The sequence below is a fragment of the Nomascus leucogenys genome, chromosome 4 (assembly GCF_006542625.1).
Source record: "Nomascus leucogenys isolate Asia chromosome 4, Asia_NLE_v1, whole genome shotgun sequence".
NCBI classification, from domain to species: domain Eukaryota; kingdom Metazoa; phylum Chordata; class Mammalia; order Primates; family Hylobatidae; genus Nomascus; species Nomascus leucogenys.
Window position 1 is genome coordinate 83,813,020 of NC_044384.1, and position 21,709 is coordinate 83,834,728.

Genomic DNA, 21,709 nt, shown 5'->3' on the forward strand with positions numbered 1-21,709 from the left:
CTTTGCTGCCCCCAGGCTAGCCCACCCTCTGTGCTCCAACCCCCAGTGTGTTCACTGGAAAGGCCACTGTCTTGCGCAGAGCTGGTGGCGGACGTGCCTTGCTCTACTGAAGTCCACATCCTAGGGCAGGTGATGAGCAGGAGGGTATAGGCCACCAGAGACCCCTGAGGTGTCACCTAAGCAGGGACTTGATGGGAGTGAGCCTCGTGGGGACTCGGGGAGGCTCATCCAAGTAGAGCATAGTGGAGGGATCGTGTTTGGAGCTGGGGGACCTGAGGGCCCGGGAGGTTGTGGATGGTCAGGGCCAAGTTCTGTTCACTCGTTCACCTGGCAGGTCTGAGTTCATGAGTTTGAAAGTAGCCCTACCGGAGCTAGGAAAAACTGCAAACTGGACTTGTTTCCCTCTGGAGCCTTGCGGGATCCTTGGTTGATAGGGACAGCCAGGCTGGAGCCGATTTAACTTGTGAGTCCCAAATAACCTGGATACACTCTGTCAACTCCTGGGCTCTCCCTCCGGTAGCCCAGTGATGTTTCAAAGCCCAAGGTCCCCACCTCATGTGACAGGCTGGGGATGGGAGACGCTTCCCACAAAGGTGGACCTAGCCCTGAACACACAACAGCCGGGGGACTTGTTGAGTTTGCACTGAGCTTTCCTCCAAATGAGGCAGGGGGCGTTTTTATGGTGTTGAGTCGCTAAGCCCCGCTCTCCCTAGCTTCCTGTGCTCTCTGGGGACAAAGGTGGGGGCCCCTGGAACCCTCTGCGGGCTGGCAGCGTGCTTCCTGCACCCAGCGCCAGCCCGCCCTGGGGAGGGGCTGAGCCCGCCCTACTTGTGATAAGGCACAGGCAAGGGCTGCCCTGAAGGAAGCTCCAAAGAGAAAGGAGGGCAGGAAGCCCACGGCCCGCAGGGGTGTAGACCGAGACCCACCTGCAGCCCCCAGCCCTTGCCAGGAAAGGTAAGCTCGGGCCTCACTGGGACCCTGGGCCCTTCTCTTCCTTACTCTCCTGCAGCCTCTGCCCAGCCTGCCTCTCACCATGCGGCAGGCTGAACTTTCCACCTCCCCGAGGAGGCTTTGGCTGGTTTGTGATGTTGGCATCTGAGCTGTGGGCCAGGATCGGAACTACTTCCTGGCCTGGGTATGAAGCCATGGCCAGAGTGGGCAGCTGCCCCTGAGGGTCTGGGAGTGAGCTGTGGGCTGGCATTGAGCAGGGTGGTCCTGAGTGAGCCCCTTCTTACCCGGCCTCAGTCTGCCCGCCTGTAGGATGGGAGCGGGTTGGACTACATGGTCTCTGAGGGCCCTCAAGGCTCAAGCGCCATCGCTGGAGAGACTCTGAGGGTACCACAGGCATGCTGGCCTGGGGGCTCACTCCCGCCATCCTTCATGAGCGGCTTTCCTCTGGGTGTGTCCAGGGCACCACAGAGCTCTTCTGCCCAAACCCGGGAGCGTACCAGGGCCTGCCCACCTTGCCTCCTTCCCCACTCTCTGTAGCAGCAGCCGCAGCCATGGCGGGGATGAAGACAGCCTCCGGGGACTACATCGACTCGTCATGGGAGCTGCGGGTGTTTGTGGGAGAGGAGGACCCGGAGGCCGAGTCAGTCACCCTGCGGGTCACTGGGGAGTCACACATCGGCGGGGTGCTCCTGAAGATTGTGGAGCAGATCAGTGAGTGTCCACTGCCTGCCTGCTGAACTCGGCACCATGGGTGGCCGCCACGGGTGTCCCGGCACTTCCGGGCCATCCCTGCTGCTCAGCTCCCGATAATGGTGTCAGGGTGACTCAGGCATTAGCTTAATCATTTGGTTCCAAAAAAGACATTTCCCCAACTTCCTCTCCCTCCCACCCTCTTCCCTCCCTCCCTCCTGCTCCAGCTGGTCTGCTAAGGATCAGACCCAGCCACAATCCCCCATTCAGCCACCAATATGGGCAGAAGGGGTGGTCTTGCCTGGGCCGAGGCCGAAGTCACATTGCTGAGGTCTGAGGGGGTCTAGGTGACCTAGGGGCCTGCCCCCACACTCCCTCCCCTTGGCGGAAGCTTTCAGCAGGTTGGTGGCAGGCCCAGACTGGATGGGAAGGCCCTGCCCCCACAGGAAGTTACAGCAGAGCAGCCTGTGGTATCAGTCATGGAGGACCATGGGGGCTCCTCATCTTCCTTCCTTGCCAGGGGTGGGGGCTACCCCTTCCTGAGAGGGCAGCAGGAAGACCCCGATAGGCAGAGCCGGAAGGCAGGCCCACCACAGTCCCGGCCAAGAGCCTGGGCCTGCGCTGCCAGTGGGTGGGGGGTGGGTGATGGCGGGGAGGCTTCCTCAGACCCCGCCAGGCCACCACGTGCAGCCCAGGAGGAGGTCAGTCCGACTGTGGAGAGGATAGGGCCCAGAACGGCCCGGCCACAAGGCTGAGGCCACGAGGGGAGCTGCCAGGGGCAGGGCCTGGAGCAGCTATGAGAATAGAAGAGAGGAACAGAGAGAGGGCGGTGAAGACCTGGGTGGCCCCAGGGCACGGCATGAGGGTAACGCAGGAGGCCTTAACCTGGAGTCAGATAGACCCTGCTGCTCTACCCACTGCTGGGCACCCCAGGGCAAGTCCCTTTAGCTCTGTGTTCCCTGTGGTGGGGATACTGTCACTCCTAAGCACATCAGCTCTGTCTACTGATGCTCAGCCTGGCCGCCCCAGGCCAGTCCCTGGCCTCCTGGAGCAGCAGCAGGTGAGATTGACGCGTGGGGGCTGTGTGCCGGCTGCCACACAGAGGGAGCTATCATGGGGGCCTGGAGCCGGAGGAGGGGGCTGCCCCAAGCCCAGGATGGGGATAACCCCAGGAGAAGTCCTGAGAGGTGGCCTGAGCAGGGAGGAGCAAGGTGGTGGCGCTGGGACTCGGAGGGCTGTGAATTAGGGCTCTCGGCCGGTGAGGATGCTGGGAGTGTGACCAGAAATGAGGCTGGATGGTGCCTGTCCAGCTCTGCATGGCCCTGAAGGCCTACAGAAGGGGTCTAGACTTTCTTCTGGAGGGGAAGGTGGCCACCGAATGGTTCTCAGCAGGAGGCCGTCCTGCTAAGGTCAGCAGCCAAGGCGAAAGGCTGGAGGCTGCGGGGCCCTGAGGAGGCTGTGGTCCTGGTTAGAGACACCATGGCCTCCTAAGCCGGGGCAGGGAGGATGGAGAAGAGGGTGGATTTTGGAGGTGGGATGGGCATTGATTACATGTGGTGGCTAGAAGAGAAAGGGAAGATGCCTGGGCCTTTGGCGAGAGTCCGTGTCCCCCGGCCCTGAGAGGTGGCTTGGGGAGCTGGCGAGGAGAGGGTGCCTCTGTGCACAGTGAGTCTGAGCTGAGCACCAAAAGCCGAGACCAGGAGTCGTGGTGCTTACAGTCCCAGTGTCAGCCACTCGGCCACGGGAACAGAGGGTTCTGGAAGGGAGGAAGCCAGTAGACAGGCCCCTCAGCTGGCAGCACATGGGTTTCTGGCTGGGGGCCCAGGGCAGGGTCTGGGCCGAGGGCCACGCATGGGGCTGCAGCAGAAAATGGCAACTGAAGCCACAGAATAGGGAGACCCAGTAAGGGGACCTGGCCGAGGCAGGAGAAGAGGGTCCCAGGCCGAACCTGGGGACAAGGTAAGGGGCCGGTCAAGAGAGGGGCCAGAGAGGACAGGAGAAGAGCAAGGAGCCAAGAGAAGGGGAATCGGCGGCACACAGCCAGGGTCCCGCGGGGGCGCCCAGGAGGGAAGGGCCCAGCCTCAGAGGGGAGGCGCAGGAGGACGGGTGCTTCTCTTGGTTTGGCAGCAGTGGTGATGCCCGGCGTGTGAAGCAGTGGGGTTAGGGGCTGGCTGAGGCGAGTGGGATACAGTGGGAATCAGAAAACTCACTGGGAGGACTTGGGAGGAACTCAGGAAACAGGGCTTTGCAAACTCTCAAGGGCTGTGCACCCAGAGCAGCTTTCCAGCAGCCTTTTTCCTATGCTCTCTCCCGCCTGTTCATGCTCCTGGAGGGAGGAGGCGGGGAGACCTGTGCCTTCCATTACTGTAACTCCAGTTCCCAGCTGGCTGACAAGGGACAGACACACATCTCTATTCAATGCTCACTCATGGATTGTCATGTGCATGAACGAGTTTGCCACAAACCCTGCACCTACCACATGGGAGGCATTGTTCCATGTCCCAGTTTGTAAGATGGTTATTATATCTTACAAACAGGGAAACTGAGGCCCAGTGAGGTTAAGTGGCTTGTCCAAGGTCACACAGCTAATACCTAAAAATATTGAGTGCTCACTGCTCCAGGCCAGGCACAGGTCCAGGCCGTGAGGACATACAGCAGAGAGACAGACGTAGTCTCTGCCTCTGGGAGCTCCCCAGAATGCAAGACAGAGGCCATTCAACCATGGATTACGGGAGGACAAAGGGGGCGTCATGTGGAGGGAGCCCAATGGGCTGGAATGCAAGAGATGGGGCGCTAAGATTGGGGGCACCCAGATTCTGGGTTGGAGAGCTCCCCTGGGAAGCCATATAGAAGCCAAGCCTAGAAGGCCAATCAGTGGCTGCCTACAGAGAGCCCTGCAGCTGTTACCATGGGGTAGACCCCAGGCCCGCCCAGGCTGCCCCACTCTTGGCTTAGGCAGGGCAGGGGAGTGGTCACCCCAGGCTTCTGAATCCTGGGGTTGTGCTGGGTGTTGGGGGCAGCAGGGAGGAAGGCTGGACCCAGATGTGCCCCCGTGCCCCACAGATCGCAAGCAGGACTGGTCAGACCATGCCATTTGGTGGGAACAGAAGAGGCAGTGGCTGCTGCAGACCCACTGGACACTGGACAAGTACGGGATCCTGGCTGATGCACGCCTGTTCTTTGGGCCCCAGCACCGGCCTGTCATCCTTCGGTTGCCCAACCGCCGCGCGCTGCGCCTCCGTGCCAGCTTCTCCCATCCCCTTTTCCAGGCTGTGGCTGCCATCTGCCGCCTCCTCAGTAAGTTGCTCGGCTGATTCCCCCTGGCCCATGAGGGTGATGCAAAGAGGCAGGTTCCCCCGTTTCCAGGCCCAGCTCTGTTGACACTGTCCTTGCTGTCTGGGTTGCCACCCTGCCTGCAGGGCTGTGACCCGCCCCAAGCGCCCATGGGTGAGGTGGGGAGGCTGCAGCAGGACCTCATCCCCGCTGAGACCCCAGCTCCCCTCAGGCATCCGGCACCCCGAGGAGCTGTCCCTGCTTCGGGCTCCTGAGAAGAAGGAGAAGAAGAAGAAAGAGAAGGAGCCAGAGGAAGAGCTCTATGACTTGAGCAAGGTCGTCCTGGCTGGGGGTGAGTGCAGGTGGGGGTGGGCCTGGAGGGGCGGGAGCAGGGGCTCGCCTGTGAGTCCCAGCCCTGGGGGACAGGCCTGGTTGACCCCCAACCTGCACACCAGGCGTGGCGCCTGCACTGTTCCGGGGGATGCCGGCTCACTTCTCGGACAGCGCCCAGACCGAGGCCTGCTACCACATGCTGAGTCGGCCCCAGCCGCCACCCGATCCCCTCCTGCTCCAGCGTCTGCCACGGCCCAGCTCCCTGTCAGACAAGACCCAGCTCCACAGCAGGTGCGCCCAGGAGCCACGCCCCCTGTGTCGGGGCTGCCCCACCCAGGATCCACCCCCCCGTCCCATGTCTGTGCCCACCCCAAATCCACACTTCGTTTCCAGGCCTTTTCTGTGTGTGTGCTTGTCCCCCCAGCCCAGCCCCCCTCCCCACCCCAGGGCCGTACCTGGCGCAGCCCTGACTGCTGCTTCTGCCACGGCCCAGGTGGCTGGACTCGTCGCGGTGTCTCATGCAGCAGGGCATCAAGGCCGGGGACGTACTCTGGCTGCGCTTCAAGTACTACAGCTTCTTCGATTTGGATCCCAAGGTGGGCTGGGGCAGGGAGAAAGCGGGCCTCAGGTCCATGAGACGTGGAGACCTAGGGCCTGGGGTATGGGCTCTGGGATGTTAGTGACTTGTAGTGGCCTGTCCATCTGCCCGTTTGTCCATCCACACCTTTGTTTACTGACCCCACAAACACGCACTGAAACTCATCTATTCACCTCAGCATCGGACCAGGTCCTGGGCCCCGGGAAGATGCTGCAGCGGATAAAGACCAATAAGTCTCAGTGCCTGTTTCCCAGGGAGCTGTCGGGGAGGAAGCTAAGACCCACAGATCCTCATAGACAGTGTGTGTGTGGGTGCCTCTGAGAAGTCTGGGGCTCAGGTGGGAGAGGCCCAGGCCTGGAAGCTCTGGGAAGTCTTCCTGGAGGGGGCAGCATTTGGGACTGCAGGACCTGGGAGTGGGTAAGGAAGGAAGCTTTGTAGGGTGGCCCCTCTGTGCCCTGTTCACTCTTCCTCCCTTCCTCCATTGGCAACCAACATGCTCCAGGCAAAATGCTCCATGCAAAGTGCTCCACGCAATGTGCTTCACGCACATCTCAAAAACTTCCCAGAAGCCCACAGGTTGCTCTTTCTACCTGTAGGCCCCGCCTCTCTGCCCCCTTTCTCTGCAAAACATCGTAGTTGTCTGAACACTTGCTCCGCAGAATCCCACTTCTTGCTTCCAAGCTTTCTCTGGGTGCTGTTCGACTCCCTTTCACTCGTTGGCCACAGCTATTCTATATATTTTGTCACCTTCCACACATGAGAAGTGCACCTGCTGAGGGGGCCACGCCTCCAGACTATCTGTCCCCTGGCCATGTCCCACCCGCTTCTTACTTGACCACTTACTTGTGACACAGACACCACCCTGACCACTCCTCCAAAATATCTTCCTCCCGAAGCCTCCTGTCCACTTGCTTGAGGGGTGGCCTCTCCCCAAGCCACTCTGCCAGGCTCTGTGATGCTCCCTCCTCCTCTCCATGGCCTCTCGGTGTTGGCGAGCCCCAAGCTCTGCCCCAGGCTCCACTCTGGGCCTCTGCTCTCTCCCCTCCTTCTCTCAGTCATCTCCAGTCTTGTGGATTTCAATACCATCTCCACACTCTCTCCCAGTTGATCATCTCCAGCTCAGATGGCTCTCTCCTAAGCTTTATTTATTTATATATTTATTTATTTTTATTTTTTGAGACACAGTCTTGCTCTGTCATCCAGACTGGAGGGCAGTAGTGTGATCCCCACCTAACTGCAGCCTGGACCTCCCAGGGTCATGTGATCCTTCAGCCTCAGCTCCCTGAGTAGCTGGGACTATAGGCGTGTACTATACCTGGCTAATTTTTTTTTTTTTTTTGAGATGGAGTCTTGCTCTGTTGCCCAGGCTACAGTGCAGTGGCACAATCTCGGCTCACTGCAACCTCTTCCTCCTGGATTCAAGCAATTCTCCTGTCAGCCTCCGGAGTAGCTGGGATTACAGGCACCCACTACCACGCCTGGCTAATTTTTGTATTTTTTTAGTAGAGATGGAGTTTCACCATATTGGTCAGGCTGGTCTTGAACTCCTGACCTCAGGTGATCCACCCGCCTCAGCCTCCCAAAGTGCTGGGGTTATAGGAGTGAGCCACTGCGCCTGGCCTAATTTTTTTTTTTTTGAGATGGAGTCTTGCTCTTGTTGCCCAGGCTGGAGTGCAATGACGCGATCTCTGGTCATCACAACCTCCGCCTCCTGGGTTCAAGAGGTTCTCCTGCCTCAGCCTCCCGAGTAGCTGGGATTACAGGCGTTAAGCCACCATGCCCAGCTAATATTGTATTTTTAGTAGAGACGGGGTTTCTCCGTGTTGGTCAGACTGGTCTTGAACTCCTGACCTCAGGTGATTTGCCCACTTTGGCCTCCCAAAGTGCTGGGATTACAGGCGTGAGCCACTGCGTCGGACCAGCTATGCCTTTTTATTCTAGCGTTTTCTTCTCCATGACATACTTCCACTTCTTTGTTTTGCCACTTCACACATTGTCTATTGACTTTGTAAGAAGGTTTCACTGTCTTACATTCTCTTCCTTGCCCACACAATACACACATTTCCTTGCCTCTTTCTAAGTGAGTAGTGTCTATAGTCTTTGGTTAAAACAATATGATATGGCTGTAAATAGTAACACATATAAATAGTGTTCCTAGTTAAGCCACAGAGTAACTATGATTATTTTTTCCCTTTTTGCTCAAATGTTTTTGAAGTTCATAATTGCCTTTTTTTTTTTTTTTGAGATGAGTTTTGCTCTTGTTGCCCAGGCTGGAGTACAATGGCACAATCTCAGCTCACTGCAACCTCCGCCTCCTGGATTCAAGCGATCTCCTGCTTCAGCCTCCCAAGTAGCTGGGATTGCAGGCATGCGCCACCATGCCCAGCTAATTGTATTTATTTACCTATTTTTATTGTGGAGATGGAGTCTCACTCTTGTTGCCCAGGCTAGAGTGCAATGGTGTGATCTTGGCTTACTGCAACCTCCGCCTCCCGTATTCAAGTGATTCTCCTGCCTCAGCCTCCCTAGTAGCTGGGATTACAGGCGCCCACCACCACGCCTGGCTAATTTTTTGTATTTTTAGTAGAGACGGGGTTTCACCATGTTGGCCAGGCTAGTCTCGAACTCCTGACCTCAGGTGATCCACCTGCCTCAACCTCCCAAAGTGCTGGGATTACAGGCATGAGCCACCATGCCTGGCCGACACATCTTTTCTTTCTTATTTTTTTGGTTCTTTTTCTTTCTGTGTCCTACTCTCTGGAGACCTCTTCAACTTATCCTCTAAAATATCTATTGAATTTTTAATTTCTGTAACTATATTTTTAAGTTCCAAGAGCTCTTGTTTTTTGAGTGTTCTTTTATGGGGCTTTTTTTTTTTTTTTTTTTTTTGAGAGGGAGTTTCATTCTTGTTGCCCAGGCTGGAATGCAATGGCATGATCTCGGCTCACTGCAACCTCTGCCTCCTGGGTTCAAGCGATTCTCCTGCCTCAGCCTCCCACATAGCTGGGATTACAGATGCCCGCCGCCACCATGCCCAGCTAATTTCTTCCTGTATTTTGAGTAGAGATGGGATTTCACCATGTTGGCCAAGCTGGTCTCGAACTCCTGACCTCAGGTGATCCTCCTGCCTTGGCCTCCCAAAGTGCTGGGATTACAGGCATGAGCCACCACGCCTGGCCATAGGGCTTTCTTTTTAAGTGTAACATACATTTAGAAAAATACACAAATATAATTAACATATCAAGCAATAGAATTTTACTGGGCCAGGCCGGGCGCGGTGGCGCACGCTTGTAATCCCAGCACTTTGGGAGGCCGAGGCGGGCGGATCACGAGGTCAGGAGATCGAAACCACGGTGAAACCCCGTCTCTAGTAAAAATACAAAAAATTAGCCAGGCGTGGTGGCGGACGCCTGTAATCCCAGCTACTCGGAGAGGCTGAGGCAGGAGAATGGCGTGAACCCGGGAGGCGGAGCTTGCAGTGAGCCGAGATTGCGCCACTGCACTCCAGCCTGGGCGACAGAGCGAGACTCCATCTCAAAAAAAAAAAAAGAATTTTACTGGGCCCAGAAGCCCCCTTACACTCCTTCCAGGCAATAGCTACCACAGGAAGTAACCATTAACTTTGCTTCTAATGTCTTAGATTAGTTCTGTCTGTGAAATTTACGTAATGGAGCCACACAGTCTATACTCTTTTTGCACCTGGCTTCTTTCAGCGTTATGTTTGTATGATTCATCCATATTGCATATATCATCGTCTTAAATTCTTTCTCATTGTTGTATAACATTTCATTATGTCAAATACCACAATTAATGTATCCATTTTACTGTTGATGGACATTGTACAATTTCCAGATTGGGGCTGTTATGAATAGAGATGCTATGAACATTCCAAGCTATGTATCTTGGTGAACATGTTTATACCCTGTGATATAGAGCATGCATGAGTTGAACTGTGGTAGATACTGTTAAACAGCTTTTCAAAGTGCACCAGGCAGGGTGCAGTGGCTCACGCCTGTAATTCCAGAACTTTGGGAGGCTGAGGTGGGTGGATCACTTGAGGTCAGGAGTTTGAGACCAGCCTGGCCAACACAGTGAAACCCTGTCTCTACTAAAAGTAGAAAAAGTTAGCTGGGCATGGGGGCACATGCCTGTAATCTCGGCTACTCAGGAGGCTGAGGCATGAGAATCGCTTCAACCTGGGAGCTGGAGGCTGCAGTGAGCCGAGATCCCAAGATCGAGCCACGTACTCCAGCCTGGCAACAGAGTGAGATTCTGTCTCCAAACAAACAAACAAACAAACAACTAAGTGATTGCACCAGTTTACACTCCCACCAACAGTGGATGAGCGTTTCAGTTGTTCCACAACTCACCAGTGCTTGGTATTTTCTATTTTTCCATTGTGGCCATTCAGATAGGTGTGTGATGGTATCTCATATAATTTTGTTTAAACAGTTTTGTTGAGGTAGAACGTACATACCATAAAAATTACCCATTGTAACCATTCAGCTTGATTTTTTTTACTTTTACTTATGTATTTATTTATTTATGTATGTGTGTATTTATTTATGTATTTTTGAGACAGAGTCTCACTCTGTTGTCCAGGCTGGAGTGCAATAGCGTGGTCTTGGCTCCCTGCAACCTCTGCCTCCCAGATTCAAGCAATTCTCCTGCCTCAGCCTCCCAAGTAGCTGGGATTGCAGGCACGTGCCACCACACCCAGCTAATTTTTGTATTTTTAGTAGAGACGGGGTTTCACTGTGTTGGCCAGGCTGGTCTTGAACTCCTGACCTCGTGATCCACCCGCCTTGGCCTCCCAAAGTGCAGGCATTACAGGCATGAGCCACCACACCCGGCTCAGCTTATTTTTAACAAACGTGTATGGTTGTGCAACCATCACCACAATCCAGTTTTAGAACATTTCCACTGCCCCAGACAAGCACTGATTGCACGATGCCCATTTGCAGTCGCTCCTCCTCCCACACCCCGACCACCACTGATCTGCTTTCCATGTGGCTTTAATTTACATTTCCCTGATGACTAATAAAGATGAGTCCCTTTTCATACGGCTATTAGCCATCTGGATATCCTGCTTTGTGAGGTTTCTGTTCAAATATTTTGACAATTGTCATATTGAGTCGTTTGTCTTTCTCTTATTGATTTGTAGGAGTTCTTTATATATTCTGGATATGAACACTTTGACAGATAAATACATTGTGAATATATTTTCCCCCTCTGTGCTTTGCCTTTTAATTGTCTGAATGGTTTCTTTTGATAAACGGCAGCTCTTAATTTTAATAGAACCGAATTTATATTTTTATCTTTCTTTTTATTTTTAGAGATGGGGTCTCGCTCTGTGACCCAGACTAGAGTGCAGTGGTGCGATCATAGCTCACTGCAACCTTGAACTCCTGGGCTCAAGCAATCTTCCTGCCTTAGCTTCCTGAGTGGCTGAGACTACAGGCATGTGCCACAAGCCTGGCTAATTCTTTAAAAATTTTTTAGAGATGGAATTTTGCTACGTTGCCCAGATTGGGTCTCAAGTGATCCTCCTGCTTCAGCTTCCTGAGAAGTTGGGATTTTTTTTTTTTTTTTTTGAGACGGAGTCTCACTCTGTCACACACAGGCTGGAGTGCAGTGGCACCATCTCGGCTCACTGCAACCTCCGCCTCCTGGGTTCAAGAGATTCCCCTGCCTCAGCCTCCCGAGTAGCTGGGATTATAGGTGCCCGCCACCACACCCAACTAATTTTTGTATTTTTAGGAGAGACAGGGTTTCACCATGTTGGTCAGGCTGGTCTCACACTCCTGACCTCAAATGATCCACCGGCCTCAGCCTCCCAAAGTGCTAGGATTACAGGCGTGAGCCACTGTGCCCAGTTACATTCCTTTAAAAAAAGAATAGTCTGGTCTTGTTTTATGAGTGCAGTGCTTTAGCTCTGTAAGGATTTTTTTTTTTTTTTTTTTTTTTTGAGATGGAGTCTTCTTCTGTCACCCAGGCTGGAGTGCAATGGCAAGATCTCGGCTCACTGCAACCTCTGCCCCCCTAGTTCAACCCATTCTCCTGCCTCAGACTTCCGAGCAGCTGGGATTACAGGCATGCACCACCACGCCTGGCCTAATTATTTTTGTATTTTTAGTACAGACAGGGTTTCACCATGTTGGCCAGGCTGGTCTCAAAGTCGTGACCTCGTGATCTGCCCGCCTCAGCCTCCCAAAGTGCTGGGATTACAGGTGTGAGCCACCGGGCCCAGCCTCTATAAGGATTTTTTTTTTTTTTTGAGATGGTGTCTTGCTCTGTTGCCAGGCTGGAGTGCAATGGCGCGATCTTGGCTCACTTCAACCTCCATCTCCCAGGTTCAAGTGATTCTCCTGCCTCAGCCTCCCTAGTAGCTGGGACTACAGGCGGGTGCCACCATGCCCAGCTAATTTTTGTACTCTATAAGGATTTTGATTCGCGTTTGAAGTTCTCTTCTGCGCCCTGCCTGGCCTTCGTTTCCTCCAAGCTGTTTTATTCTTGTTGTCGTGGTCTCTATGGTTCACTCTTGAAGCTTTCCTTAAATGTGGGTAGTCCATGCCTGTCCATTCATATTTAAAAGTGAAGCTCTAAGAAACCGACTGGAGACCCTGAGTGTGTGAGTAGGGCTTGGCATCTTGGTGGCCCCCTGGAGGTGATGGGACTGGGCTGCCACTCTTTGTCGGGCATTTCTCTGATGGCTCAGCCTCTCAGTGGCAACCCCACTGATCTTTCAACTGGAGATAGAAGGCTCCCTGCCAATGTCTTGGGTGACAAGTGGGAAAGGGTGTGGGTGTCTCACTCATCTGAATGCCAGCTTTCTTTAAATTTGTGTTTTTGCCGGGCATGGTGGCTCACACCTGTAATCCCAGCACTTTGGGAGGCCGAGGCAGGTGGATCACCTGAGGTCGGGAATTCGAGACCAGCCTGATCAACATGGAGAAAGCTTGTCTCTACTAAAAATACAAAAGTAGCTGGGCATGGTGGCGCATGTGTGTAATCCCAGCTACTCAGGAGGCTGAGGCAGGAGAATCGCTTGAACCCGGGAGGCGGAGGTTGCGATGAGCCAAAATCACGCCATTGTACTCCAGCCTGGGCAACAAGAGCAAAACTCCGTCTTAAAAGAAAAAAAAAAAAATTGTCTGTTTTTAGCCTAGTGCAACCCCCATCCCATCCAGCTGTGTCTGGGGTACCAAATGCAGGGGTGCATCTGGCTCAGCACCTCCAGAGAGTGAGTCCCAGCTTCTGCCAGGTGCCTCCTTGCCATCACTTGGCTGCACGGAGCTGGGGAGGGACCTGCTTTTTTTCATGGACTTTATCCAGAGGCCTCTCTTCAGCTCACCCTTGCAGCTCATCCAGAGGATCCGCATCAGAGCTTGCCAGGGATCCGCCATGCAAACTGGATGCCTCTGTTCAGATCTCTGTTCTTTTTGCTGCTTGCTTTCTGCCTATTTTCAAGTCTCATTGGTGGATTTATCAGACAGGAGAGGGAAAAGGTGTGAGGCCCCAGCTCTCTCTGCATAACCCAGTTCCCATCTACAGTTTGCTCTCCGTCTTCCAAATTGTTTTCTTTTTCCAAATTGTTTTCTTTTTCCTTTTTATTTTGAGATAGAGTCTCGCTCTGTTGCCCAGGCTGGGGTGCAGTGGTGCGATCTCGGCTCACTGCAAGCTCCGCCTCCCGGGTTCATGCCGTTCTCCTGCCTCAGCGTCCTGAGTAGCTGGGATTACAGGCACCCGCCACCACGCCTGGCTAATTTTTTTGTATTATTAGTAGAGACGGGGTTTCACTGTGTTGGCCAGGATGGTCTCGATCTCCTGACCTCATAATGCACCCACCTCGACCTCCCAAAGTGCTGGGATTACAGGTATGAGCCACTGTGCCTGGCCTTCTTTTTCTTTCTTTTGGAGACAAGGTCTCACTCTATCCCCCAAGCTGGAGTGCAATGGTGCAATCACAGCTCACTGCAGCCTCAACCTCGTGGGCTCAGGTGATTCTCCCACCTCAGCCTCCTGAGTACCTGGGACTACAGGCGCGCACCACCTCATGTGGCTAATTTTTTGTATTTTTAGTAGAGATAGGGTTTCACCATGTTGCCCAAGCTGGTCTGAAACTCCTGGGCTCAAGCTATCCGCCTGCCTTGGCCTCCCAAAGTGCTGGGATTACAGGCGCAAGCCACCGCCCCGGCCTGTCCTTTGTCCTTTTGGATTTACCTTCCTAAACCATTGCTATCCATTTTGGGTGGGTTTCAGCGGGATTGTTGGTCTTCTGTGGGTAACTGGGATCCCCTCTTGGAGTGTCTGCCCTCCCTGTTCCTTTTTTCTGGAGTCCTCTTCCTTCACTCTTCCCTTGAGTGGCCCATTGTCATCCTTCCTATCTCTACTCAGCTTGTCACCTCCTCAGGGAAGCCTTCCCTGACTGCTTCCCCATGTTCCATTCTCTCATCTCCATTGAACTTGGGGAGCCCTAGACCGAGGGCTCATGTGAGCTTCCCTGTGGAAACTGTTTCCTTGAGAGTGTTTATTGCAGCCTTGAGTTATTTGACTTATTGATTGGTTTACTCGGTCTCCCCTGCACCCAGGGCAGCATGCCAGCACACAGTAAACATCAGCACAACCGAGCCAAGGTTTAGATGTGCAGGCCTGGGCAGCAGGGGGCTAGCAGGCTGTAAGGGCAGGGTTGAGGTCTGCAGCTCATGTCCGGCCACTGAATGAATCTGCCTTAGCAAGGAGGGCAGGGCAGAGGGCCAAGGCTGGCAGGGGCTCAGTGCAGGGCATCCAGGGCAGCTGGCATCTGACCTGCCAAGCCTCCAGCCTCCCCTCCCACTGCTCCAGACAGACCCCGTGCGGCTGACACAGCTGTACGAGCAGGCCCGGTGGGACCTGCTGCTGGAGGAGATTGACTGCACCGAGGAGGAGATGATGGTGTTTGCCGCCCTGCAGGTACCAGGCGGGCCTGGGGGCACCAGGGCAACTGGGAGGTGAGCCAGTCCCAGGGCAGGAAGGGCCTTCCTGAGTAGGGGCTACCTCCAGGGAAGCCCAGCCTGGGGGTACTGCTAGGGGACCAGGCTGCTGGACTCAGCCCTCCCTGGCTTCATGACCACCCAGTACCACATCAACAAGCTGTCCCAGAGCGGGGAGGTGGGGGAGCCGGCTGGCACAGACCCAGGGCTGGACGACCTGGATGCGGCCCTGAGCAACCTGGAGGTGAAGCTGGAGGGGTCGGCGCCCACAGATGTGCTGGTGAGGAGGGGCTTGGGGCAGGGGCTGGGCAGGGCAAGTGTGAGGCACCAGGTGCCCCTCTGACTCTGGCCCTCCCATAGGACAGCCTCACCACCATCCCAGAGCTCAAGGACCATCTCCGAATCTTCCGGTGAGTTGGAGGCCAGAGTAGGCAGCCCTGCTGGAGGGGTCGGTCTGCATATGGAGGGAGGGGGCGAGGCGGCCTTTCACAAACCCCCCCGCATCCCACGAAGGCCCCGGAAGCTGACCCTGAAGGGCTACCGCCAGCACTGGGTGGTGTTCAAGGAGACCACACTGTCCTACTACAAGAGCCAGGACGAGGCCCCTGGGGACCCCATTCAGCAGCTCAATCTCAAGGGTGAGTGCACAGGGCCAGGGGCTGGTGGGGTCCCCACTTGTGGGCTAGGCAGGTGAATGCTCTCACTGGCCCTGTTTCCTCCTGGAGACCGGGGAAGATGCCCTCTGTCCTGAGGTGACGGTGTGGGCTAGCATGCACTCCAGGACCTCAGGCGGCTCTTCCCCTCCTGACCTCCTAGACCACCCCTTCTCTCCCTCCAGGCTGTGAGGTGGTTCCCGATGTTAACGTCTCCAGCCAGAAGTTCTGCATTAAACTCCTAGTGCCCTCCCCTGAGGGCATGAGTGAGATCTACCTGCGGTGCCAGGATGTGAGTGAGGGCTGGGCAGGGGCCAGGGCGGGGCAGGAGCTGGGGCAGGGGCAGGGGCTGAGGAGCATCAAGCTTGGTTAGCACTGTCTCCCCTCACCCCTCTCGCCCAGGAGCAGCAGTATGCCCGCTGGATGGCTGGCTGCCGCCTGGCCTCCAAAGGCCGCACCATGGCCGACAGCAGCTACACCAGCGAGGTGCAGGCCATCCTGGCCTTCCTCAGCCTGCAGCGCACAGGCGGTGGGGGCCCAGGCAACCACCCCCAGGGCCCTGATGCCTCTGCCGAGGGCCTCAACCCCTACGGCCTGGTTGCCCCCCGTTTCCAGCGGAAGTTCAAGGCCAAGCAGGTACCAGAAGGAGTCAGGGTGGGAATGAGCACAGTGTTTACCCAGAGACCCCTGACCCCTGGGTCTCCACAGAGCCTTCCTCAGGAAAGCTATGTGCTCACTGGGCTCCTCTCACTGCGTCCCTGAGATTGTGCAGCTGGTACCCACCCTCTGGGAGGAGTCACGGTCCAGGTGCCCATGTCCACCTCACAGCCTGGCGCAGTGCAAATCTGCACCTTGGCAGCCCCATGTGGGCGCTGCCCCTTCCCAGGCTCACATGCTGTCACCCTGACGGGGAGGTGGGGGCTCGGTGACTTTGGAGGAGGGGAATAGTGCCTGGCAGCCCGTCACCAGTATGGTCCCGCAGCTCACCCCACGGATCCTGGAAGCCCACCAGAATGTGGCCCAGTTGTCGCTGGCAGAGGCCCAGCTGCGCTTCATCCAGGCCTGGCAGTCCCTGCCCGACTTCGGCATCTCCTACGTCATGGTCAGGTATGGCTCCCGGCCTGGCCCCCGGCCCAGCCCCCTGCCCAGCACCGTCTCTGCCCTCACCTGCCACTCAGCTGCTGTGTGCCCACATCCCAAGAGTCGGTTCTGGACAGGCACCCCGAAGACTCTCTTCCCTTGTTCTTTGTAAGCAGGCCTTACTGAGGGCCCCATGTGTGCCCCATGTGTGCCCCTCATGCTGTCCCTCCACAACAAACATAAGAGACAAAGCTCACGCCAGGTGCTGGGGCTCATGCCTGTAATCTCAGCACTTTGGGAGGCCGAGATAGGAGGATCACTTGAGCCCAGGAGTTTGAGACCAGCCTGAGCAACACAGAAAGTCCCTCATCTCTATAAAAAATTGTAAAAAATTAGCTGGGCATGGTGGTGGTCACCTGTAGTCCCAGCTACTCAGGAGGCTGAGGTGGGAGGATCTCTTGAGCCTGGGAGGTCAAGACTGCTGTGAGCCGTGATCACACTACTCCACTCCAGCCTGGGTAACCAAGCGAGACTCTGTCTCAAAAATAAATAGGCTGGGCCAGGCACGGTGGCTCACACCTGTAATCTCAGCACTTTGGGAGGCTGAGGAGGGCGGATCACGAGGTCAGGAGTTCAAGACCAGCCTGGCCAACATAGTGAAACCGTGTCTCTACTAAAAATACAAAAATTAGCCAGTTGTGGTGGCACCCACCTGTAGTCCCAGCTACTCAGGAGGCTGAGGCAGGAGAATTCCTTGAACCCAGGAGGCAGAGGTTGCAGTGAACTGAGACCACGCCATTGCACTCCACCCTGGGTGACAGAGCAAGACTCTGCCTCCAAAAAACAAAACAAAACAAAACAAAAAAATAAATAAATAGGCGGGGCGCGGTGGCTCACATCTGTAATCCTTGCACTTTAGGAGACTGAGGCGGGCAGATTATTTGAGGTCATGAGTGTGAGACCAACCTGACCAACATGGTGAAACCCTGTATTTACTAAAAATACAAAAATTAGCCGAGTGTGGTGGCAGGCGCCTATAATCCCAGCTACTCGGGAGGCTGAGGCAGGAGCATCTCTTGAACCCGGGAGGCGGAGGTTGCAGTGAGCCGAGATTGTGCCACTGCACTCCAGCCTGGGTGCGAAAGAGTGAGACTCAGTCTCAAATAAATAAATAAATAAATAAATAAATAAAAGAGCCTGCGCGATGGCTCACGCCTGTAATCCCAGCACTTTAGGAGGCCAAGGCAGGCAGATCACAAGGTCAGGAGTTCGAGACCAGCCTGACCAACATGGTGAAACCCCACCTCTACTAAAAACACAAAAATTAGTCACGCGGTGGTGGCACGTACCTGTAATCCCATCTACTCAGGAGGCTGAGACAGGAGAATCACTTGAACCCACGAGGCGGAGGTTACAGTGAGTCAAGATCGCGCCACTGTACTCCAGCCTGGCAACAAAGCGACACTCCTTCTCAAAAAAAAAAAAAAAGAGAGTTCAGGTCAGGAGAGCAGAAGAACCAGTTCTTGCTCCAGCTCTGCTGTGGACAGTTCACTGTCTGGGCCTGGGTTCACCGGTCTGCAAGACAGGGCTAGCAGTGGATGCTGTTATGGGGAGTGGGCCCCTTTGATTAGTTGTTTCCCAAGACTGCAAAGAAGGGAGGGAGAGAGCAGCTGATGAGGATGGTAACAAAAACCAAAAAAAGTTACCATTTAAAGGCATGGCCTGTTTGCCCGATGCTGCTAAATGCTGTTGTCGGGATTGTATCAATTAACCCCCATTTTCCAGATGAGAAACTTGAGGCCCAGGGAACCCAAATGGCTTGCTCAGGGTCACACAGCTGGTGAGCTACAGTCGGAAAGGGCTGGCTTTCCAGCACGGCGCCACATTGTCTGGGCGGGCTCGGGCCATGCAGGGTGGAGCCCTGGCTCACTCTCTCTCGCTGGGGGCCAGGTTCAAGGGCAGCAGGAAAGATGAGATCCTGGGCATCGCCAACAACCGACTGATCCGCATCGACTTGGCTGTGGGCGACGTGGTCAAGACCTGGCGTTTCAGCAACATGCGCCAGTGGAATGTCAACTGGGACATCCGGCAGGTGGGCCCAGACCCAGCGTATATGGATGGGGGACAGGTGCCAGCCCGGAGCTGGATCCAGCCAGGGTGGGGCAGGGGCTGCTCCCTTATCCCACCCACCATTTGCTCCTCTGACTGTCTGCCCTTCAGGTGGCCATCGAGTTTGATGAGCACATCAACGTGGCCTTCAGCTGCGTGTCTGCCAGCTGCCGAATTGTACACGAGTACATTGGGGGCTACATTTTCCTGTCGACGCGGGAGCGGGCCCGTGGGGAGGAGCTGGATGAAGACCTCTTCCTGCAGCTCACCGGGGGCCATGAGGCCTTCTGAGGGCTGTGTGACTGCCCCTGCCCTGCTCACCACCTGTCACGGCCACTCCCAAGCCCACACCCACAGGGGCTCACTGCCCCACACCCTCTCTAGGCAGGCACCCAGCTGGGCATTTCACCTGCTGTCACTGACTTTGTGCAGGCCGAGGACCTGGCAGGGCCAGACACTGCACCATCACCCAGGCCAGGGATGGGGGTGGTGCCCCCTTTCCTTGTCTGAGTGGCTGAGGCCGATACCCCTGACCTATCTGCAGTCCCCCAGCACACAAGAAGACCAGATGTAGCTACAGGATGATGAAACATGGTTTCAAACTGGAGTTTCTTTCTTGTTACTTTTTAAAATTTCTTTTGTATAAATTAATATTTTATTGTTGGATCCTCCTCCTTTCTCTGGAGCTGTGCTTGGGGCTGCTCTGACACTCTGTCTCTTCATCACCAGCCAAGGAAAGGGGCTTTCCTGATAAAGACAAGAGTTGGTTAGAGAAAGGGAGATCTAAGTCAGTCTAGGGTTGGAAGCTAGGAGAGCGGTGAGGGCAGAAGGGCACAGCCTTCAGCAACAAGGAATAGGGGCTGGGGTGGTGGCTCTCACGGGTAGGGCGTAGCTGCAGGGCCTCCTTGAAGTACTTGGGAAGCAGGAAGCCATCAGTATTCCCTGGAGTCAGAATCACCCCATTGGCAGAGCGCAAGAAGGGTATTCCATCTGCTGACAGAGCCAGAGATGTGACTCATGCCCTCCCCGAAGGCAAGGGCAGCCCCCGCTTTGTCCAGACTCACCTGCCAGAGCCAGGGGTCCATCGATGAACACAGCTATTTCACAATGGGACCGCATGCCTGCAGAGACAGCTGGGGCTGAGGCCTGGGCACCTGGAGTGCAGTCAGCAACTTGGGCAGACTGGGGTCCTGGGCTGGGGGATGCAGGGGTGCTGCTCCATGCCGGGCATGGGGTGGCCCCAGACAAGTGTTGTAACCTTTGAAGGGGATCTGGCTGGACAGAGTGGGTGGGAGTAGCTAGGTGGAGGGGAGGGCACTGACCACTGATGACACCGGGGTCTCCAGGCAGTCCTGGGGCCAGGTGGATGTGTGTCCTTCCCTGGCAGGACAGGCCCTCAAGTAGGATGGATGGCCAGTGCTTCCAGAATGTACCATGGACTAGCATCGGGGGCAGGGCCTGCGGTGTCTCCAGGGGCATCAGCTCCAACTTAGGTACCTGGTTGAATGGGCAGCAGTGAGACCCCCTTCGCAGGCAGGAGTCCCTCCCATCTGGCTCTCCTGCTTGTCCCCTCACCCCAACCTGCAGGGAATGGCCCTGGTTGGCCCGGATGAGAAGGCCAGTGCTGGGATCCCCCGGCTGCAGGGCGAACCGCTGCTTCCTATTGGTGTCCACCACGCGCTGCACATCTTCAGCAGAGAAGCCGCGGAACTGGGGCAACTGCAGGAGGGCGCCCAGGGGCACGAAGCCGTCTGTGGGCAAGCAGGGTGCTCAGGAGCCAACCTTGCTCTGGACTGGGCCAGGGTTTACAGGGAGCCACAGGCAATCAAAACAAAGTCTGGGCTTGGAGATCGCTCGGGCATCCTCTGTGGGACCTTTAGAAAGTCTCCCCTTTCTGGGCCCCAGTTTTTTCAACTTACATAAAAAGAGGATCTGCCTCACAGAGGGGCAGGGAGGTGAGTGCTCAGCATAGCGCTGTCCCGGAATGCACGCTCACAACACCAGCTGCCCCATACCCTCAAGGGCACGCCCTCGGGGTAAGTGCTGATCTGGCTGCTTGGCTGGAGGGGGCGGTCACCAGGCCTGGCCCAGACAAGAACTCTCCTCAGTCTGCTGTGGACATGACAGGGGCTCTAGGCCTTGCTCTCCTCTGTGCATGTGGAGGAAGTGCCCTCTGTGCCTTCCTCAGGGCGCAGTGGAGGCAGCCGTAGGGGAGGAGTTGCAGACAGGCTCACGTTTGTCTCTGGGCTCAAGCCCCAGCCTCCAAGGCCCCTACTTACCGGCTCCCATGGGAAGCCCCAGCTTCAAAGCCCCATGGCGCAGGGCATAGGACAGAGCCTTGGACAGCTGCACGTCTCGGTCCTGAAAGAACCCAGCGGTGGCCCCTGGTCTCCATGGTGACCCTGCCCTGCTGCCCATCCTGAACCCTCGATGACCCACTGCAGAGAGAGCCCAGAGAGAGAGGAGTGCCAGTGGTCTCCAGGAATAACAGGACCCTTCAGCTCCGCCCCCCAGCAACTCCCAGGGAGCCTGGACTGGTGGGAGGGGGTGGGGAGGAGGCGCGCACCTGTTCCCGGGGTCTGGGAGCCCTTCTACCCCTGGACCCTGCTGCTTCCTGCCTCCCTCCTCCAGAGAAGTTCATGGCTAAGACCTGTGGGAAGCAGTGACGAGGGGGGACTGCTTTAAGGCTCCTCCCACGTCCCCACCCCTCCCAGAAAGTCACACAGCCTCAGGAAGTGAGAGCTGGGTGGGAGTATACAGCTTATTAAGTTCACCACCCCCAAGTCCCTGCTGCAGAGAGGGAAACTAAGGCCCAGCAGGCCAGACTTGCCCAAGGTTACACCGTCAGCCAGGAGCGCAGGGAGGCCGAACCCCGCACTCCAGATCGCTGGTGCGCCCGGCAGGGTGGTCTGGGAGGCAGGGCCGAAGTGCCGACAGACGGGGCGGGAGCGTCGGGGCGGCGGGGACAAACCTGCAGGATCCTCGACCGCGGCGGGGCGGGCGGCGGACCCGCCAATGAAAAGCCGCGGGGGCAGGGGGCGGGTACTTCC

General features: G+C 55.9%; 2 protein-coding genes across 11 annotated transcripts; one reads left to right on the forward strand and one right to left on the reverse strand.

The window, feature by feature from the left end:
• The first annotated feature begins 819 nt into the window (after window positions 1-819).
• On the forward strand, window positions 820-19,330 carry FERMT3 (fermitin family member 3). Its single transcript, XM_030811033.1, has 15 exons — window positions 820-954; window positions 1,489-1,662; window positions 4,705-4,938; window positions 5,147-5,266; window positions 5,370-5,538; window positions 5,741-5,843; window positions 14,690-14,797; window positions 14,963-15,097; window positions 15,178-15,227; window positions 15,331-15,455; window positions 15,656-15,762; window positions 15,873-16,106; window positions 16,453-16,577; window positions 18,501-18,642; window positions 18,771-19,330. The coding sequence occupies exons 2-15, from the start codon at window positions 1,503-1,505 to the stop codon at window positions 18,948-18,950; spliced, it is 1,992 nt and encodes a 663-aa protein (XP_030666893.1). The 5' UTR covers window positions 820-954; window positions 1,489-1,502; the 3' UTR covers window positions 18,951-19,330.
• Window positions 19,235-21,701, reverse strand: TRPT1 (tRNA phosphotransferase 1). 10 transcript variants are annotated; one of them, XM_030811045.1, is made up of 8 exons: window positions 21,490-21,701; window positions 21,226-21,309; window positions 20,939-21,020; window positions 20,235-20,410; window positions 19,982-20,156; window positions 19,724-19,780; window positions 19,539-19,649; window positions 19,235-19,406 (listed from the first exon to the last, which is right to left on the reverse strand). In XM_030811045.1, the coding sequence occupies exons 2-8, from the start codon at window positions 21,298-21,300 to the stop codon at window positions 19,315-19,317; spliced, it is 768 nt and encodes a 255-aa protein (XP_030666905.1). In that variant the 5' UTR covers window positions 21,301-21,309; window positions 21,490-21,701; the 3' UTR covers window positions 19,235-19,314. The 10 variants fall into 10 exon arrangements, with proteins under 10 accessions (XP_030666905.1, XP_030666907.1, XP_030666906.1 ...); XM_030811046.1 differs by having other exon boundaries at window positions 19,268-19,406; window positions 20,241-20,410; XM_030811047.1 differs by lacking the exon at window positions 21,226-21,309 and having other exon boundaries at window positions 20,241-20,410; window positions 21,490-21,670.
• Window positions 21,702-21,709: the final 8 nt, after the last annotated feature.

Bases quoted from the DNA above. Each gene is read 5' to 3' on its own strand.
- FERMT3 (XM_030811033.1), top strand. From the start codon at position 1,503: ATGGCGGGGATGAAGACAGCCTCCGGGGACTACATCGACTCGTCATGG. The intron at 4,939-5,146 runs GTAAGTTGCTCG...AGCTCCCCTCAG, and splicing joins TGCCATCTGCCGCCTCCTCA to GCATCCGGCACCCCGAGGAG. The intron at 15,763-15,872 runs GTGAGTGAGGGC...CCTCTCGCCCAG, and splicing joins TCTACCTGCGGTGCCAGGAT to GAGCAGCAGTATGCCCGCTG.
- TRPT1 (XM_030811039.1), bottom strand. From the start codon at position 21,300: ATGAACTTCTCTGGAGGAGGGAGGCAGGAAGCAGCAGGGTCCAGGGGT. The intron at 20,411-20,938 runs GTAAGTAGGGGC...GCTTGCCCACAG, and splicing joins GGGGCTTCCCATGGGAGCCG to ACGGCTTCGTGCCCCTGGGC. The intron at 20,157-20,234 runs GTGAGGGGACAA...CCATTCAACCAG, and splicing joins GCCATTCCCTGCAGGTTGGG to GTACCTAAGTTGGAGCTGAT.